We start from the raw sequence: 20599 nt of genomic DNA, 5'->3' as shown, positions 1-20599 counted from the left end.
AAGGTCTTCCTGAACTGGTAGTGACGTTCCTCTGCTCCTGAAGTGCACGTGCGGCACAAAACACCTCGAACGCCTCGTTGCAGCGCAGCCGTATGTCGAACGCCTCACGTACAACGTCTCTGTGTGAGATTTGTCTGGTTCACACTGAATTTTCATGTTCGCTTTTTGTTCTAACTTGCTGTCCGTGATGAAATCGCAGACGTGGTATCGCACGTGGGCAGAAAAGCACAAGTTACACCGTTAGTCTCAAATCATTTTGATACCACCTCATACATGAGCATACATATGACTCCTGACATCGACACTAAAACCCCAGTTGTATGTTGTGACACACACAGGCTTCGACTCGGCTTTTAACTACACAAAATCATTTCCCACATCATCGAATGCACATGAGCGCATTTATTACTGCGAAGGTTTTGCAAAACCTCTGAGCTTTTCACATTGCTAATCACTTTAGCAGCTAAAACAACAAAGGAGATCAAAATGCTACTGTACGTTATGTGTGGCCACTTTTTCAAAGTCCTCTATAAGCAAGAGACCGGAATGCTGCTGATGTTCTTTAGAAGTTCTGTCAGAATGAGTAGCGACACTGCAGGAAGTTCCACACATAGGAAACAGGTGAAGACCTCTACAGAATGTTTGTCATAAACGTTACCTGATTATTGGTTGCTTTTTCAAATATAATGTCTGGATTTTCAGTGCTGACAGTCAAAAATAAAATGTTGGAGAATTATTGTGAGTTTTTTGTTTGTTTTTTTACTGAAAAACCTCCATAAAATCCAATGACACTAATTTACATTATGAATTTTTAGGGTTTAATGTGAATTTAATATTTGCAGATTTTTGGATCGATATCTGTTCTTTAATGTTTTACATAAGTGAGTTGCTCATTATATTTAGAAAGATGACTATATTTTGTGAAGATATTGTTTGCCCATAAATGCGTGCTGTATTCAGGACTGGCACTCGCTAAAGACAGAACAGGACATTGCCCAGACCCTCGGGATTGGATGGGGCCTTCATAACTGTAACAACCCCATACACTAGTTCATTAATCAAGTCTCTTGATCCGGTGTACATAAATAACTCAGTCACCTAAAGTGGAACCAGGTAATCTCACCGTTTAAACGAGTCTCCTCGCTCTGAATGCATGAATACACAATGTACAGTCAAACAAGGAACTAATGAGTAAAAGTCCTGGGTGATTTCAGTGTGGAAATGTTACGACATTACATGTTTTAAACAAGGAAGAAGTAGAGCTGGTCCAGAGCGTTCTGGTAACAGGTTTTGTGTATAAAAAAAAAAAAAAAAAGAAATGAGGTAAAACAAAATTGGAGCCCCGGGTATTTCACAAAGCAGCTTTATGCAAAAGAAAATTATATATATATATAATTTTTTTTTTTTTTTTAACAAAAGTAAATGCAACACTTGTTTTTGCCCCCATTTTTCATGAGCTGAACTCAAAGATCTAAGACTTTTTCAATGCACACAAAAGGTCTATTTCTCTCTAATGTTCATAAATGTGTAAATGTGTGTTAGTGAGCTCTTCTCCTTTACCCAGAGAATCATCACCTCACAGGTGTAGCAGATCAGGATGCTGATTAACAGCATGATCACTGCACAGGTGGGCTTTAGACTGGACACAATAAAAGGTCACTCTAAAATGTACAGTTTTCTCACAGCACAATGTCACAGATGTTGCAGGTTTTGAGGGAGCGTGTGATCAGCATACTGACTGCTGATGCCCATGAATTGAATGTTCATTTCTCTACCATAAGCCGTCTCCAAAGGCGTTTCAGAGAATTTAGCATTACATCCAACCAGCCTCACAACCGCAGACCACGTAACCACACCAGCCCAGGACCCCCACATCCAGCATCTTCACCTGCCAAGATTGTCTGAGACCAGCCACCCAGACAGCTGCTGCAACAATCGCTTTACATAACCAAAGAATTTCTGCTCAAACTGTCAGAAAGCGTCTCAGGGAAGCTTATCTGCAGCTCGACGTCTTCATCAGGGTCGTGACCTGACTGCAGTAAAGCAGTCTGTGTAAAGCTGCTCTGAGACGATGTTTATTTTTAAAAGCGCAATATAAATAAACATGAATTGAATTGAACCAGAGCTCTATAGCAGGCCACTCAAGATCTTCCTCTCCAAACCATGTAAACCAGATCTTCAAGGAGCTCACTTTGTGCACAGGGTTTGTGTTTCCAAGTTCAGGTGAATGCAGAATTTTATTATCACACATCTGAAGACGTCCTGTACAATCGAGTGCCTCCAGCTTTGTGGTAACAGTTTGGAAAAGAACCTCATACAGCAGAAAAGTTCAGATGTCCCAATACTTTTGGCAATATAGTGTAAGATTGCTATGTGTCTCTTTTTGAACGTACACATTCCACATTTAGTCTCCATGTGCTGTTTTAATAAGCTCCACTCTTCTGGGAAGATGTTCCACTAGATTCTGTAGAGATTTTGTGGAGATTCCTTCAGCTTTGTACCTGAATATAATGTGTATGTTTAAAAAGTGACACATAGCAATCGAATTCATATGATGTACACTATATATAAATCTAGTGGAAAGTGAAGGAACAATCCAAAGATGTCTGATACAATTGTGTGCCTTCAGCTTGAAGAAGAAGCACATAGAGATGAAAAATTCAACTCAGTTCCAATTCAGTTTAATTTGTAGTGTTTTTAACAGAGGACCAAAACAGTGGACATTGTACCAAAGCAGCTTTACAAAGAAATGTATTTCTACTGAGTGAGTCGGTGGTAACTCTGGTGAAAGAAAAAAAAAACTCCTGCGATGGCATTTAGGAAGAAACCTTGAAAGGAACCATAACTAGAAGGGAACTTCATCCTCACCTGGGTGGCACCGAATCTCCATTCATCATATCAGGTCGTGTTGAGTGTAATATTCAGATTGTCCAGTAGGTGTCGCTGTGAGCGTCTAGGTCGCGTTGTGTTACAGGAATAGAAGAAGGCGTGCGGCAGTGTTGCTGATTGATGATCTGATCTCGGACTCTACTAATCATCTTTCCATTCCAATATTTCTGACAGGGTTTTACCTCCACACTTCCATCTGATCCGCTGGAGCTGAATTTGAGGAGCTTCACTGCGTTCTGCTGGAAACATCAAGGTAACTTCAACTCGGCTAACAGTGGCTCAATCCTAAACGGGTTTCTGCTCCCTACACTAGTGCACTACAGAGTCTACACTAGTGCTGTTTACTACACACTCCGTAGTGCACTACAGTCTACACTAGCGCTGTTTAATACACACTCCGTAGTGCACTACAGTCTACACTAGCGCTGTTTACCACACACTCCGTAGTGCACTACAGAGTCTACACTAGTGCTGTTTACTACACACTCCGTAGTGCACTATAGAGTCTACACTAGCGCTGTTTAATACACACTCCGTAGTGCACTACAGTCTACACTAGCGCTGTTTACCACACACTCTGTAGTGCACTACAGAGTCTACACTAGCGCTGTTTACTACACACTCCGTAGTGCACTACAGAGTCTACACTAGCGCCGTTTAATACACACTCAGTAGTGCACTACAGAGTCTACACTAGCGCTGTTTAATACACACTCCGTAGTGCACTACAGTCTACACTAGCGCTGTTTACCACACACTCTGTAGTGCACTACAGAGTCTACACTAGCGCTATTTACTACACACTCCGTAGTGCACTACAGAGTCTACACTAGCGCTGTTTAATACACACTCCGTAGTGCACTACAGAGTCTACACTAGCGCTGTTTAATACACACTCCGTAGTGCACTACAGAGTCTACACTAGCGCTGTTTAATACACACTCCGTAGTGCACTACAGAGTCTACACTAGCGCCGTTTACCACACACTCCGTAGTGCACTACAGAGTCTACACTAGCGCTGTTTACTACACACTCCGTAGTGCACTACAGAGTCTACACTAGCGCTGTTTACCACACACTCCGTAGTGCACTACAGAGTCTACACTAGCGCTGTTTACCACACACTCTGTAGTGCACTACAGAGTCTACACTAGCGCTGTTTAATACACACTCCGTAGTGCACTACAGAGTCTACACTAGCGCTGTTTAATACACACTCCGTAGTGCACTACAGAGTCTACACTAGCGCTGTTTAATACACACTCCGTAGTGCACTACAGAGTCTACACTAGCGCTGTTTACCACACACTCCGTAGTGCACTACAGAGTCTACACTAGCGCTGTTTACCACACACTCTGTAGTGCACTACAGAGTCTACACTAGCGCTGTTTAATACACACTCCGTAGCGCACTACAGAGTCTACACTAGCGCTGTTTAATACACACTCCGTAGTGCACTACAGAGTCTACACTAGCGCTGTTTAATACACACTCCGTAGTGCACTACAGAGTCTACACTAGCGCTGTTTACCACACACTCCGTAGTGCACTACAGAGTCTACACTAGCGCTGTTTACTACACACTCCGTAGTGCACTACAGTCTACACTAGCGCTGTTTACCACACACTCCGTAGTGCTCTACAGAGTCTACACTAGCGCCGTTTACTACACACTCCGTAGTGCACTACAGAGTCTACACTAGCGCCGTTTACTACACACTCCGTAGTGCACTACAGAGTCTACACTAGCGCCGTTTACTACACACTCCGTAGTGCACTACAGAGTCTACACTAGCGCTGTTTAATACACACTCCGTAGTGCACTACAGAGTCTACACTAGCGCTGTTTACTACACACTCCGTAGTGCACTACAGAGTCTACACTAGCGCCGTTTACCACACACTCCGTAGTGCACTACAGAGTCTACACTAGCGCCGTTTACTACACACTCCGTAGTGCACTACAGAGTCTACACTAGCGCCGTTTACTACACACTCCGTAGTGCACTACAGAGTCTACACTAGCGCTGTTTAATACACACTCCGTAGTGCACTACAGAGTCTACACTAGCGCCGTTTACCACACACTCCGTAGTGCACTACAGAGTCTACACTAGCGCCGTTTAATACACACTCCGTAGTGCACTACAGAGTCTACACTAGCGCTGTTTAATACACACTCCGTAGTGCACTACAGAGTCTACACTAGCGCCGTTTACCACACACTCCGTAGTGCACTACAGAGTCTACACTAGCGCCGTTTAATACACACTCCGTAGTGCACTACAGAGTCTACACTAGCGCCGTTTACCACACACTCCGTAGTGCACTACAGAGTCTACACTAGCGCTGTTTACCACACACCCCGTAGTGCACTACAGAGTCTACACTAGCGCCGTTTACCACACACTCCGTAGTGCACTACAGAGTCTACACAAGCGCTGTTTACCACACACACTCCGTAGTGCACTACAGAGTCTACACTAGCGCTGTTTAATACACACTCCGTAGTGCACTACAGAGTCTACACTAGCGCCGTTTACCACACACCCCGTAGTGCACTACAGAGTCTACACTAGCGCCGTTTACCACACACTCCGTAGTGCACTACAGAGTCTACACTAGCGCTGTTTAATACACACTCCGTAGTGCACTACAGAGTCCACACTAGCGCCGTTTACCACACACTCCGTAGTGCACTACAGAGTCTACACTAGCGCCGTTTACCACACACTCCGTAGTGCACTACAGAGTCTACACTAGCGCCGTTTACCACACACTCCGTAGTGCACTACAGAGTCTACACTAGCGCCGTTTACCACACACTCCGTAGTGCACTACAGAGTCTACACTAGCGCCGTTTACCACACACTCCGTAGTGCACTACAGAGTCTACACTAGCGCCGTTTACCACACACTCCGTAGTGCACTACAGAGTCTACACTAGCGCCGTTTACCACACACTCCGTAGTGCACTACAGAGTCTACACTACCGCCGTTTACCACACACTCCGTAGTGCACCACAGAGTCTACACTACCGCCGTTTAATACACACTCCGTAGTGCACTACAGAGTCTACACTAGCGCCGTTTACCACACACTCCGTAGTGCACTACAGAGTCTACACTAGCGCCGTTTACCACACACTCCGTAGTGCACTACAGAGTCTACACTAGCGCCGTTTACCACACACTCCGTAGTGCACTACAGAGTCTACACTAGCGCCGTTTACTACACACTCCGTAGTGCACTACAGAGTCTACACTAGCGCCGTTTACTACACACTCCGTAGTGCACTACAGAGTCTACACTAGCGCTGTTTAATACACACTCCGTAGTGCACTACAGAGTCTACACTAGCGCCGTTTACTACACACTCCGTAGTGCACTACAGAGTCTACACTAGCGCCGTTTACCACACACTCCGTAGTGCACTACAGAGTCTACACTAGCGCCGTTTACTACACACTCCGTAGTGCACTACAGAGTCTACACTAGCGCCGTTTACTACACACTCCGTAGTGCACTACAGAGTCTACACTAGCGCTGTTTAATACACACTCCGTAGTGCACTACAGAGTCTACACTAGCGCCGTTTACCACACACTCCGTAGTGCACTACAGAGTCTACACTAGCGCCGTTTAATACACACTCCGTAGTGCACTACAGAGTCTACACTAGCGCCGTTTACCACACACTCCGTAGTGCACTACAGAGTCTACACTAGCGCCGTTTACCACACACTCCGTAGTGCACTACAGAGTCTACACTAGCGCCGTTTACCACACACTCCGAAGTGCCCTACAGAGTCTACACTAGCGCCGTTTACCACACACTCCGTAGTGCACTACAGAGTCTACACTAGCGCCGTTTAACACACACTCCGTAGTGCACTACAGAGTCTACACTAGCGCCGTTTAACACACACTCCGTAGTGCACTACAGAGTCTACACTAGCGCCGTTTAACACACACTCCGTAGTGCACTACAGAGTCTACACTAGCGCCGTTTAATACACACTCCGTAGTGCACTACAGAGTCTACACTAGCGCTGTTTAATACACACTCCGTAGTGCACTACAGAGTCTACACTAGCGCTGTTTACCACACACTCCGTAATGCACTACAGAGTCTACACTAGCGCCGTTTAATACACACTCCGTAGTGCACTACTGAGTCTACACTAGCGCCGTTTAATACACACTCCGTAGTGCACTACAGAGTCTACACTAGCGCCGTTTAATACACACTCCGTAGTGCACTACAGAGTCTACACTAGCGCCGTTTACTATACACTCCGTAGTGCACTACAGAGTCTACACTAGCGCCGTTTACTACACACTCCGTAGTGCACTACAGAGTCTACACTAGCGCCGTTTACTACACACTCCGTAGTGCACTACAGAGTCTACACTAGCGCCGTTTAACACACACTCCGTAGTGCACTACAGAGTCTACACTAGCGCTGTTTAATACACACTCCGTAGTGCACTACAGAGTCTACACTAGCGCTGTTTACCACACACTCCGTAGTGCACTACAGAGTCTACACTAGCGCTGTTTAATACACACTCCGTAGTGCACTACAGAGTCTACACTAGCGCCGTTTAATACACACTCCGTAGTGCACTACAGAGTCTACACTAGCGCCGTTTAATACACACTCCGTAGTGCACTACAGAGTCTACACTAGCGCCGTTTAATACACACTCCGTAGTTTACTACAGAGTCTACACTAGCGCCGTTTACCATACACTCCGTAGTGCACTACAGAGTCTACACTAGCGCCGTTTACCATACACTCCGTAGTGCACTACAGAGTCTACACTAGCGCCGTTTACCACACACTCCGTAGTGCACTACAGAGTCTACACTAGCGCCGTTTACCACACACTCCGTAGTGCACTACAGAGTCTACACTAGCGCCGTTTACCACACACTCCGTAGTGCACTACAGAGTCTACACTAGCGCCGTTTAATACACACTCCGTAGTGCACTACAGAGTCTACACTAGCGCCGTTTAATACACACTCTGTAGTGCACTACAGAGTCTACACTAGCGCTGTTTAATACACACTCCGTAGTGCACTACAGAGTCTACACTAGCGCCGTTTACCACACACTCCGTAGTGCACTACAGAGTCTACACTAGCGCCGTTTAATACACACTCCGTAGTGCACTACAGAGTCTACACTAGCGCTGTTTAATACACACTCCGTAGTGCACTACAGAGTCTACACTAGCGCTGTTTAATACACACTCCGTAGTGCACTACAGAGTCTACACTAGCGCCGTTTACTACACACTCCGTAGTGCACTACAGAGTCTACACTAGCGCTGTTTACTACACACTCCGTAGTGCACTACAGAGTCTACACTAGCGCCGTTTACTATACACTCCGTAGTGCACTACAGAGTCTACACTAGCGCTGTTTACTACACACTCCGTAGTGCACTACAGAGTCTACACTAGCGCCGTTTACTATACACTCCGTAGTGCACTACAGAGTCTACACTAGCGCCGTTTAATACACACTCCGTAGTGCACTACAGAGTCTACACTAGCGCTGTTTACCACACACACTCCGTAGTGCACTACAGAGTCTACACTAGCGCTGTTTACCACACACACTCCGTAGTGCACTACAGAGTCTACACTAGCGCTGTTTAATACACACTCCGTAGTGCACTACAGAGTCTACACTAGCGCCGTTTACCACACACCCCGTAGTGCACTACAGAGTCTACACTAGCGCCGTTTACCACACACTCCGTAGTGCACTACAGAGTCTACACTAGCGCCGTTTAATACACACTCCGTAGTGCACTACAGAGTCTACACTAGCGCCGTTTACCACACACTCCGTAGTGCACTACAGAGTCTACACTAGCGCCGTTTAATACACACTCCGTAGTGCACTACAGAGTCTACACTAGCGCCGTTTAATACACACTCCGTAGTGCACTACAGAGTCTACACTAGCGCCGTTTAATACACACTCCGTAGTGCACTACAGAGTCTACACTAGCGCTGTTTAATACACACTCCGTAGTGCACTACAGAGTCTACACTAGCGCCGTTTAATACACACTCCGTAGTGCACTACAGAGTCTTCACTAGCGCCGTTTACCACACACTCCGTAGTGCACTACAGAGTCTACACTAGCGCCGTTTACCACACACTCCGTAGTGCACTACAGAGTCTACACTAGCGCCGTTTACCACACACTCCGTAGTGCACTACAGAGTCTACACTAGCGCCGTTTACCACACACTCCGTAGTGCACTACAGAGTCTACACTAGCGCCGTTTACTACACACTCCGTAGTGCACTACAGAGTCTACACTAGCGCCGTTTACTATACACTCCGTAGTGCACTACAGAGTCTACACTAGCGCTGTTTAATACACACTCCGTAGTGCACTACAGAGTCTACACTAGCGCTGTTTAATACACACTCCGTAGTGCACTACAGAGTCTACACTAGCGCTGTTTACCACACACTCCGTAGTGCACTACAGAGTCTACACTAGCGCTGTTTAATACACACTCCGTAGTGCACTACAGAGTCTACACTAGCGCTGTTTAATACACACTCCGTAGTGCACTACAGAGTCTACACTAGCGCCGTTTAATACACACTCCGTAGTGCACTACAGAGTCTACACTAGCGCCGTTTACCACACACTCCGTAGTGCACTACAGAGTCTACACTAGCGCCGTTTACCACACACTCCGTAGTGCACTACAGAGTCTACACTAGCGCCGTTTACTACACACTCCGTAGTGCACTACAGAGTCTACACTAGCGCCGTTTACCATACACTCCGTAGTGCACTACAGAGTCTACACTAGCGCTGTTTAATACACACTCCGTAGTGCACTACAGAGTCTACACTAGCGTCGTTTACCACACACTCCGTAGTGCACTACAGAGTCTACACTAGCGCCGTTTACCACACACTCCGTAGTGCACTACAGAGTCTACACTAGCGCCGTTTACCACACACTCCGTAGTGCACTACAGAGTCTACACTAGCGCCGTTTACTACACACTCCGTAGTGCACTACAGAGTCTACACTAGCGCCGTTTACTACACACTCCGTAGTGCACTACAGAGTCTACACTAGCGCCGTTTACCATACACTCCGTAGTGCACTACAGAGTCTACACTAGCGCTGTTTAATACACACTCCGTAGTGCACTACAGAGTCTACACTAGCGCTGTTTAATACACACTCCGTAGTGCACTACAGAGTCTACACTAGCGCTGTTTACCACACACTCCGTAGTGCACTACAGAGTCTACACTAGCGCTGTTTAATACACACTCCGTAGTGCACTACAGGGTCTACACTAGCTCCGTTTACCTCACACTCCGTAGTGCACTACAGGGTCTACACTAGCGCCGTTTAATACACACTCCGTAGTGCACTACAGGGTCTACATTAGCGCCGTTTAATACACACTCCGTAGTGCACTACAGGGTCTACACTAGCGCCGTTTAATACACACTCCGTAGTGCACTACAGGGTCTACATTAGCGCCGTTTAATACACACTCCGTAGTGCACTACAGGGTCTACACTAGCGCCGTTTAATACACACTCCGTAGTGCACTACAGGGTCTACACTAGCGCCGTTTAATACACACTCCGTAGTGCACTACAGAGTCTACACTAGCGCCGTTTACCACACACTCCGTAGTGCACTACAGAGTCTACACTAGCGCCGTTTACCACACACTCCGTAGTGCACTACAGAGTCTACACTAGCGCCGTTTACCACACACTCCGTAGTGCACTACAGAGTCTACACTAGCGCCGTTTAATACACACTCCGTAGTGCACTACAGAGTCTACACTAGCGCCGTTTACTACACACTCCGTAGTGCACTACAGAGTCTACACTAGCGCCGTTTACCACACACTCCGTAGTGCACTACAGAGTCTACACTAGCGCCGTTTACCACACACTCCGTAGTGCACTACAGAGTCTACACTAGCGCCGTTTACTACACACTCCGTAGTGCACTACAGAGTCTACACTAGCGCCGTTTCCCACACACTCCGTAGTGCACTACAGAGTCTACACTAGCGCCGTTTCCCACACACTCCGTAGTGCACTACAGAGTCTACACTAGCGCCGTTTCCCACACACTCCGTAGTGCACTACAGAGTCTACACTAGCGCCGTTTCCCACACACTCCGTAGTGCACTACAGAGTCTACACTAGCGCCGTTTCCCACACACTCCGTAGTGCACTACAGAGTCTACACTAGCGCCGTTTACTACACACTCCGTAGTGCACTACAGAGTCTACACTAGCGCCGTTTAATACACACTCCGTAGTGCACTACAGAGTCTACACTAGTGCCGTTTAATACACACTCCGTAGTGCACTACAGAGTCTACACTAGCGCCGTTTAATACACACTCCGTAGTGCACTACAGAGTCTACACTAGCGCCGTTTACCACACACTCCGTAGTGCACTACAGAGTCTACACTAGCGCTGTTTAATACACACTCCGTAGTGCACTACAGAGTCTACACTAGCGCCGTTTAATACACACTCCGTAGTGCACTACAGAGTCTGCACTAGCGCTGTTTAATACACACTCCGTAGTGCACTACAGAGTCTACACTAGCGCCGTTTACTACACACTCCGTAGTGCACTACAGAGTCTACACTAGCGCCGTTTACTACACACTCCGTAGTGCACTACAGAGTCTACACTAGCGCCGTTTACCATACACTCCGTAGTGCACTACAGAGTCTACACTAGCGCCGTTTACCACACACTCCGTAGTGCACTACAGAGTCTACACTAGCGCCGTTTACCACACACTCCGTAGTGCACTACAGAGTCTACACTAGCGCCGTTTAATACACACTCCGTAGTGCACTACAGAGTCTACACTAGCGCCGTTTAATACACACTCTGTAGTGCACTACAGAGTCTACACTAGCGCTGTTTAATACACACTCCGTAGTGCACTACAGAGTCTACACTAGCGCCGTTTACCACACACTCCGTAGTGCACTACAGAGTCTACACTAGCGCCGTTTAATACACACTCCGTAGTGCACTACAGAGTCTACACTAGCGCTGTTTAATACACACTCCGTAGTGCACTACAGAGTCTACACTAGCGCTGTTTAATACACACTCCGTAGTGCACTACAGAGTCTACACTAGCGCCGTTTACTATACACTCCGTAGTGCACTACAGAGTCTACACTAGCGCTGTTTACTACACACTCCGTAGTGCACTACAGAGTCTACACTAGCGCCGTTTACTATACACTCCGTAGTGCACTACAGAGTCTACACTAGCGCTGTTTACTACACACTCCGTAGTGCACTACAGAGTCTACACTAGCGCCGTTTACTATACACTCCGTAGTGCACTACAGAGTCTACACTAGCGCCGTTTAATACACACTCCGTAGTGCACTACAGAGTCTACACTAGCGCTGTTTACCACACACACTCCGTAGTGCACTACAGAGTCTACACTAGCGCTGTTTACCACACACACTCCGTAGTGCACTACAGAGTCTACACTAGCGCTGTTTAATACACACTCCGTAGTGCACTACAGAGTCTACACTAGCGCCGTTTACCACACACCCCGTAGTGCACTACAGAGTCTACACTAGCGCCGTTTACCACACACTCCGTAGTGCACTACAGAGTCTACACTAGCGCCGTTTAATACACACTCCGTAGTGCACTACAGAGTCTACACTAGCGCCGTTTACCACACACTCCGTAGTGCACTACAGAGTCTACACTAGCGCCGTTTAATACACACTCCGTAGTGCACTACAGAGTCTACACTAGCGCCGTTTAATACACACTCCGTAGTGCACTACAGAGTCTACACTAGCGCCGTTTAATACACACTCCGTAGTGCACTACAGAGTCTACACTAGCGCTGTTTAATACACACTCCGTAGTGCACTACAGAGTCTACACTAGCGCCGTTTAATACACACTCCGTAGTGCACTACAGAGTCTTCACTAGCGCCGTTTACCACACACTCCGTAGTGCACTACAGAGTCTACACTAGCGCCGTTTACCACACACTCCGTAGTGCACTACAGAGTCTACACTAGCGCCGTTTACCACACACTCCGTAGTGCACTACAGAGTCTACACTAGCGCCGTTTACCACACACTCCGTAGTGCACTACAGAGTCTACACTAGCGCCGTTTACTACACACTCCGTAGTGCACTACAGAGTCTACACTAGCGCCGTTTACTATACACTCCGTAGTGCACTACAGAGTCTACACTAGCGCTGTTTAATACACACTCCGTAGTGCACTACAGAGTCTACACTAGCGCTGTTTAATACACACTCCGTAGTGCACTACAGAGTCTACACTAGCGCTGTTTACCACACACTCCGTAGTGCACTACAGAGTCTACACTAGCGCTGTTTAATACACACTCCGTAGTGCACTACAGAGTCTACACTAGCGCTGTTTAATACACACTCCGTAGTGCACTACAGAGTCTACACTAGCGCCGTTTAATACACACTCCGTAGTGCACTACAGAGTCTACACTAGCGCCGTTTACCACACACTCCGTAGTGCACTACAGAGTCTACACTAGCGCCGTTTACCACACACTCCGTAGTGCACTACAGAGTCTACACTAGCGCCGTTTACTACACACTCCGTAGTGCACTACAGAGTCTACACTAGCGCCGTTTACCATACACTCCGTAGTGCACTACAGAGTCTACACTAGCGCTGTTTAATACACACTCCGTAGTGCACTACAGAGTCTACACTAGCGTCGTTTACCACACACTCCGTAGTGCACTACAGAGTCTACACTAGCGCCGTTTACCACACACTCCGTAGTGCACTACAGAGTCTACACTAGCGCCGTTTACCACACACTCCGTAGTGCACTACAGAGTCTACACTAGCGCCGTTTACCACACACTCCGTAGTGCACTACAGAGTCTACACTAGCGCCGTTTACTACACACTCCGTAGTGCACTACAGAGTCTACACTAGCGCCGTTTACCATACACTCCGTAGTGCACTACAGAGTCTACACTAGCGCTGTTTAATACACACTCCGTAGTGCACTACAGAGTCTACACTAGCGCTGTTTAATACACACTCCGTAGTGCACTACAGAGTCTACACTAGCGCTGTTTACCACACACTCCGTAGTGCACTACAGAGTCTACACTAGCGCTGTTTAATACACACTCCGTAGTGCACTACAGGGTCTACACTAGCTCCGTTTACCTCACACTCCGTAGTGCACTACAGGGTCTACACTAGCGCCGTTTAATACACACTCCGTAGTGCACTACAGGGTCTACATTAGCGCCGTTTAATACACACTCCGTAGTGCACTACAGGGTCTACACTAGCGCCGTTTAATACACACTCCGTAGTGCACTACAGGGTCTACATTAGCGCCGTTTAATACACACTCCGTAGTGCACTACAGGGTCTACACTAGCGCCGTTTAATACACACTCCGTAGTGCACTACAGGGTCTACACTAGCGCCGTTTAATACACACTCCGTAGTGCACTACAGAGTCTACACTAGCGCCGTTTACCACACACTCCGTAGTGCACTACAGAGTCTACACTAGCGCCGTTTACCACACACTCCGTAGTGCACTACAGAGTCTACACTAGCGCCGTTTACCACACACTCCGTAGTGCACTACAGAGTCTACACTAGCGCCGTTTAATACACACTCCGTAGTGCACTACAGAGTCTACACTAGCGCCGTTTACTACACACTCCGTAGTGCACTACAGAGTCTACACTAGCGCCGTTTACCACACACTCCGTAGTGCACTACAGAGTCTACACTAGCGCCGTTTACCACACACTCCGTAGTGCACTACAGAGTCTACACTAGCGCCGTTTACCACACACTCCGTAGTGCACTACAGAGTCTACACTAGCGCCGTTTCCCACACACTCCGTAGTGCACTACAGAGTCTACACTAGCGCCGTTTCCCACACACTCCGTAGTGCACTACAGAGTCTACACTAGCGCCGTTTCCCACACACTCCGTAGTGCACTACAGAGTCTACACTAGCGCCGTTTCCCACACACTCCGTAGTGCACTACAGAGTCTACACTAGCGCCGTTTCCCACACACTCCGTAGTGCACTACAGAGTCTACACTAGCGCCGTTTACTACACACTCCGTAGTGCACTACAGAGTCTACACTAGCGCCGTTTAATACACACTCCGTAGTGCACTACAGAGTCTACACTAGTGCCGTTTAATACACACTCCGTAGTGCACTACAGAGTCTACACTAGCGCCGTTTAATACACACTCCGTAGTGCACTACAGAGTCTACACTAGCGCCGTTTACCACACACTCCGTAGTGCACTACAGAGTCTACACTAGCGCTGTTTAATACACACTCCGTAGTGCACTACAGAGTCTACACTAGCGCCGTTTAATACACACTCCGTAGTGCACTACAGAGTCTACACTAGCGCTGTTTAATACACACTCCGTAGTGCACTACAGAGTCTACACTAGCGCCGTTTACTACACACTCCGTAGTGCACTACAGAGTCTACACTAGCGCCGTTTACTACACACTCCGTAGTGCACTACAGAGTCTACACTAGCGCCGTTTACCATACACTCCGTAGTGCACTACAGAGTCTACACTAGCGCTGTTTACCACACACTCCGTAGTGCACTACAGAGTCTACACTAGCGCCGTTTAATACACACTCCGTAGTGCACTACAGAGTCTACACTAGCGCCGTTTACCACACACTCCGTAGTGCACTACAGAGTCTACACTAGCGCCGTTTCCCACACACTCCGTAGTGCACTACAGAGTCTACACTAGCGCCGTTTACCACACACTCCGTAGTGCACTACAGAGTCTACAGTAGCGCCGTTTAATACACACTCCGTAGTGCACTACAGAGTCTACACTAGCGCCGTTTAATACACACTCCGTAGTGCACTACAGAGTCTACACTAGCGCCGTTTACTACACACTCTGTAGTGAACTAGATACACAATAAGAACTGATTTGGGACTCGGCCCTGGTGATGTATTGATTATTGATTTATGTGGTTGATTATTACATTTGCATTAATTGATTACATTTTTTTTGTTTACAATAAACTTTATTTAATGCACTTCATTATGATTTGATAAAAAGTGATCGCCATCATCATCATTATTACACGTATTTTGAAAAGAAGGTCACAGGGTGACGTATAAGAGTGGAGGAAGGTGCACACAGGTGGATTATGTTCTATGTAGAAGATGCAACCTGAAGGAGATTGGAGACTGTAAGGTGTTGGTGGGGGACAGTGTAGCTAGACAGCATCGGATGGTGGTCTGTAGGATGGTTTTGGAGGTGAAGAAGAAGAGGAGGAGACTGAGGACTAAAAGAAGAATAAGATGGTGGAAACTGAAGGATGAAGACTGTAGTGTGAGGTTCAGGGAAGAGGTCAGACAGGAGCTCGGTGGTGGTAAAGAGGTGCTTGATGATTGGGGATCTCCTGCAGAAGTGATGAGGGAGACCGTTAGAAAGGTTCTTGGTGTTACATCTGGAAATAGAAAGGAAGATAAAGAGACGTGGTGGTGGAATGAGGAAGTGCAGAAGGAGAAAGAGGTTGGAGAAACAGAATTGGGATCAACAGACTGATGAGAAAAGTAGGCAGGAGAACAAGGAGATGCAGCAGCAGGTAAAGAGGGATGTGGCGAAAGCCAAGGAAAAAGCATATGAGGAGCTGTAGGAGAGGTTGAACACTAATGACTAGTGAGGAGAGTGTGTTGAGAAGATGGATGGAGTATTTTGAGCAGCCAATGAATGAGGAAAATGAGAGAGAGAGAGAGAGAGAGAGAGAGAAGGTTTGATGATGTGGAGATGTGAAGCAGGAAGTGGATAGGATTAGTAAGGAAGAAGTGAGAGCAGCGATTAAAAAGGATGAAGAGTGGAAAGTCGGTAGGACAAGATGACATACCAGTAGAAGCATGGAGATGTTTAGGAGAGATGCAGTGGAGCTTTTAACCAGATTGTTCAACAAGATTTTAGAAGGTGATGTTTGTGGATGATATTGTGATTGGTGGTGAGAGTAGGGAGCAGGTTGAGAAGATCCTGGACAGGTGGAGGTACACGCTGGAGAGAAGGGGAATGAAAGTCAGTAGGAGTAAGACAGAGTACATGTGTGTGAATGAGAGGGAGGGCAGTGGAGGGGTGCGGTTGCAGGGAGATGAGGTGGAGAAGGTGGAGGAGTTCAGGTACCTGGGGTCAACAGTGCAGAGTAATGGAGAGTGTGTAAGAGAAGTGAAGAAAAGAGTGCAGGCAGGGTGGAGTGGGTGGAGTAGAGTGATAGCAGGAGTGATTAGTGATAGAAGAGTATCTGTGAGAGTAAAAGGGAAAGTTTATAGGACTGTGGTGAGACGTGAGATGTTGTATGGATTAGAGACAGTGGCATTGAGTAAAAGACAGGAGGTGGAGCTGGAGGTAGCAGAGCTGAAGATGTTGAGATGTTCGTTGGGAGTGACGACGATGGACAGGATTAGAAATGAGTTTATTAGAGGGACAGCGCATGTAGGACGTTTTGGAGACAAGGTGAGGGAGGTGAGATTGAGATGGTTTGGACATGTGCAGAGGAGGGACATGGGGTATATCAGTAGGAGAATGCTGAGGATGGAGACACCAGGAAGGAGGAAAAGAGGAAGACCAAGGAGGAGGTTTATGGATGTGATGAGTGAAGACATGCAGGTAGTTGGGTTGAAAGAGGCAGATGTAGAGGACAGGGGGGTATGGAGACGGATGATCCGCTGTGGCGCCCCCTAATGGGAGAAGAAGAAGAAGATTATTATTATTATTAATAATAATAATAATAATTATATAATAATAATAATAATAATAATAATAATAATTATTATTATTATTATTATTATTGATAGATGAAGTAAGTAGGAATCTGAACACTGCAGTGGATTTGGTTAGTTTATGGAGATTTAGGTTTCTTGGTTATATGCTCTTATGTAAATCAATACATTATGATTTTGTATATAAATACACAATCATGTATTTTAGTATCAAAATCTCACAATTATTACAATATATGTGAATTTAATACCATGTGCAGTTTATATTATGTGAATATGTTCTTTGTTCCCGAGCACCTGTTGTTCTTTTAAATACATTTGTGTATATAAATCATTTGATTTATTTTTCAATTATATTGAATTTATATTCTTCTATTTGTTTTTTTGTCTCTGGCCAAAGAATTTCCTTTGGGATTAATAAGTTCTATTTGGTCTCTTCTCAGGAGATCAGATCATCAGAAACTTTCCTGCAGTTTTGAACAGAATGGAAACAGGAAGAAAACTTTTTTTCCCATTGCTCTGGAGACCAGTATAACAAAACATATTAATAGATCTGAATATCTTTAGATATTTTTTTTTATTACATTTATTTTATAAAGGAAACAGTGTTTAAATTATCTTTTTATTATTATTATTTACACTTTATTACTGTTCAGTTTTTTGTACTGTAATATTTTGTGTTTCTCAGGTCCTGCCCGTATAAAACCCATGACTGCAGTGGTGGCTGTGAAGGAGCATGTGATTGGTCAGAGCTCCTGAAAGAACACGACTGATGAATTTGCCTAATTGGCATCTTCCTGCTCTTGTGTTATGACCAGCAGTGAAAATGAGAATCACCTGGACATCTCTGACTCTGCTGCAGCCTTTGAACAGAAAAGTCTGGGAACTTTCCAAATTCTCCATCAGGGTGGTTTCTTTCTCTCTGGTCATATCGGAGTATGTAGCAGCTTCCTGCTTGTTTGAATGCTGGGAGAGCAAACCTGGTTGGATAGATCACGTCATAACTAAATGAGAATTGGTTCTCAGTGTTCCAGAGTTCTGAAAATCACATCTGGATTTCAGCTTTATGCGGATAATTTGTTCAACGTGACCCGTTCAGAACATCTGCCTTATTTCCAGCACCGTCCTCCAACTAGAATGAAGTCAAACGAGGTAAAATGCGAGAACCCTGAACCCGGCGAGATCTCCATCAGCCTCCAGAGTCCATCCGGTTCCTTTCGCGTGGACGCCCCTGACGCTCGAGCGCAGGCTGAATCTCACCGCTGCTCGCAGTGCGGGAAGTGTTTCGGTAAAAAGACTAACCTCAGACAGCACCAGCGAGTCCACACCGGGGAGAAGCCGTACCAGTGCTCGTACTGCTGCTCCAGGTTTACCCAGCGAGGGAATCTCCAACAGCACCTGCGCATTCACAGAGGAGAAAAGCTGCATCGGTGCTCGCAGTGCGGGAAGAGCTTCACTCAGAAAGGTCATCTCCAGCGCCACCAGCGGGTCCACACCGGGGAGAAGCCGTACCGCTGCTCGCAGTGCGGGAAGAGCTTTGCCGAAAACAACAAGCTCATGAAACACCAGCGCGTCCACAGCGGAGAGAAACCCTACCAGTGCTCCGACTGCAGGATGAGTTTCACAGGAAGGAGTAACCTCCAGTTACACCTGCTCATACATACAGAAGATAAACCCTATTTCTGCTTCGAGTGTGGGAAGAGCTATACTCAGAAAAACACACTTCGGGTTCACCAGCGCGTCCACACAGGGCAGAAGCCGTATTACTGCCCTCAGTGTGGGAAGGGTTTCACCACGCACAGCAGTTTCCAGCAACACCAGCGCGTCCACACGGGGGAGAAGCCGTACCAGTGCTCCCAGTGCACCAAGAGCTTCAGTAACCAGAGCAACCTGCGGAGACACCAGCGCGTTCACTCGGGGGAGAAGACCTACCAGTGCTCCGAGTGTGAGAAGAGCTTCAGTAACCAGAGTAATCTACAGCGACACAGACACCTTCACAGACCCGAGCAGTTCTTATAAGTTACTTCAGGATCTTCTCAACTTCTGATAGACTGTCATATCCTTGTGCACTTTACTACAGAAATACAATTTGAGAAGAAAGAATGTCTGAAAGATCTCTCGCTGGAGGAGCAGGTGGATTCATTACTTTACCATTATGTCCATGCAGTATTTCATCCAAACCAGCCGTGCCCAGGAGTGTGTGATCAGATCAGTGAAATAATGATGATGGAAATCTACAATCATTTCATTATTTGGAAAATAAAATTTGATATTTTTTTATCTAAATGTCCAATAAACAATCATTTTCTGTACGGAATCACGGAGGGGACAAAATTCAATTTAAAACGTAACATTCCAAATAAAAATGTATTTCTGTATTTCAATTTAAATTTTTCATCACCATATGTGCAAAGTGTAGCGCAATTGTTTGTTTTCTACGTGCAAAATCAGTTGCAAAAAAAAAAAAAGCAGAAATAATGTGATCTTCACATCAACATCAGAATGAAGAGAAAGTGTGATCTCTGTTGCTTTAACTGGAATATTGTCTGGTTTGAGTTTTTCCCCAAACTGCTGCTGGGATTTTCACAACAAGTCTCACAGAATGGTGCGAAAAACAAAAAACATTGTACAAGTGGAGGGTCTGAAGGTGGAAACTCTTCCCTGATGAGAGAGAACCATTATGGATTTTTTTGAGGAGAGGAAGTCAATACTACCTCAAATAGACACTGCAAATGTGGTGAGCAGAAAAGCAACTCAGGAGTCTACAAAAGCTTTTTTAGTGAGTCTGGACCCAGGAGAGTCAAAGGT

The 20599-nt window shown here is 46.4% G+C and overlaps 1 protein-coding gene across 1 annotated transcript; it reads left to right on the top strand.

Moving 5' to 3' along the window:
• Positions 1-2436: 2436 nt before the first annotated feature.
• Positions 2437-20169, top strand: LOC310738715 (uncharacterized protein). The gene is made up of 2 exons (XM_083563956.1): positions 2437-3142; positions 18480-20169. The coding sequence occupies exon 2, from the start codon at positions 18800-18802 to the stop codon at positions 19808-19810; it is 1011 nt and encodes a 336-aa protein (XP_083420082.1). The 5' UTR covers positions 2437-3142; positions 18480-18799; the 3' UTR covers positions 19811-20169.
• The last annotated feature ends 430 nt before the right edge of the window (positions 20170-20599 follow it).

The sequence above is a fragment of the Silurus aristotelis genome (genome assembly GCF_946808225.1).
Source record: "Silurus aristotelis genome assembly, chromosome: 2".
Lineage (NCBI taxonomy): Eukaryota > Metazoa > Chordata > Actinopteri > Siluriformes > Siluridae > Silurus > Silurus aristotelis.
This window is presented reverse-complemented; position numbering and strand designations above follow the sequence as displayed.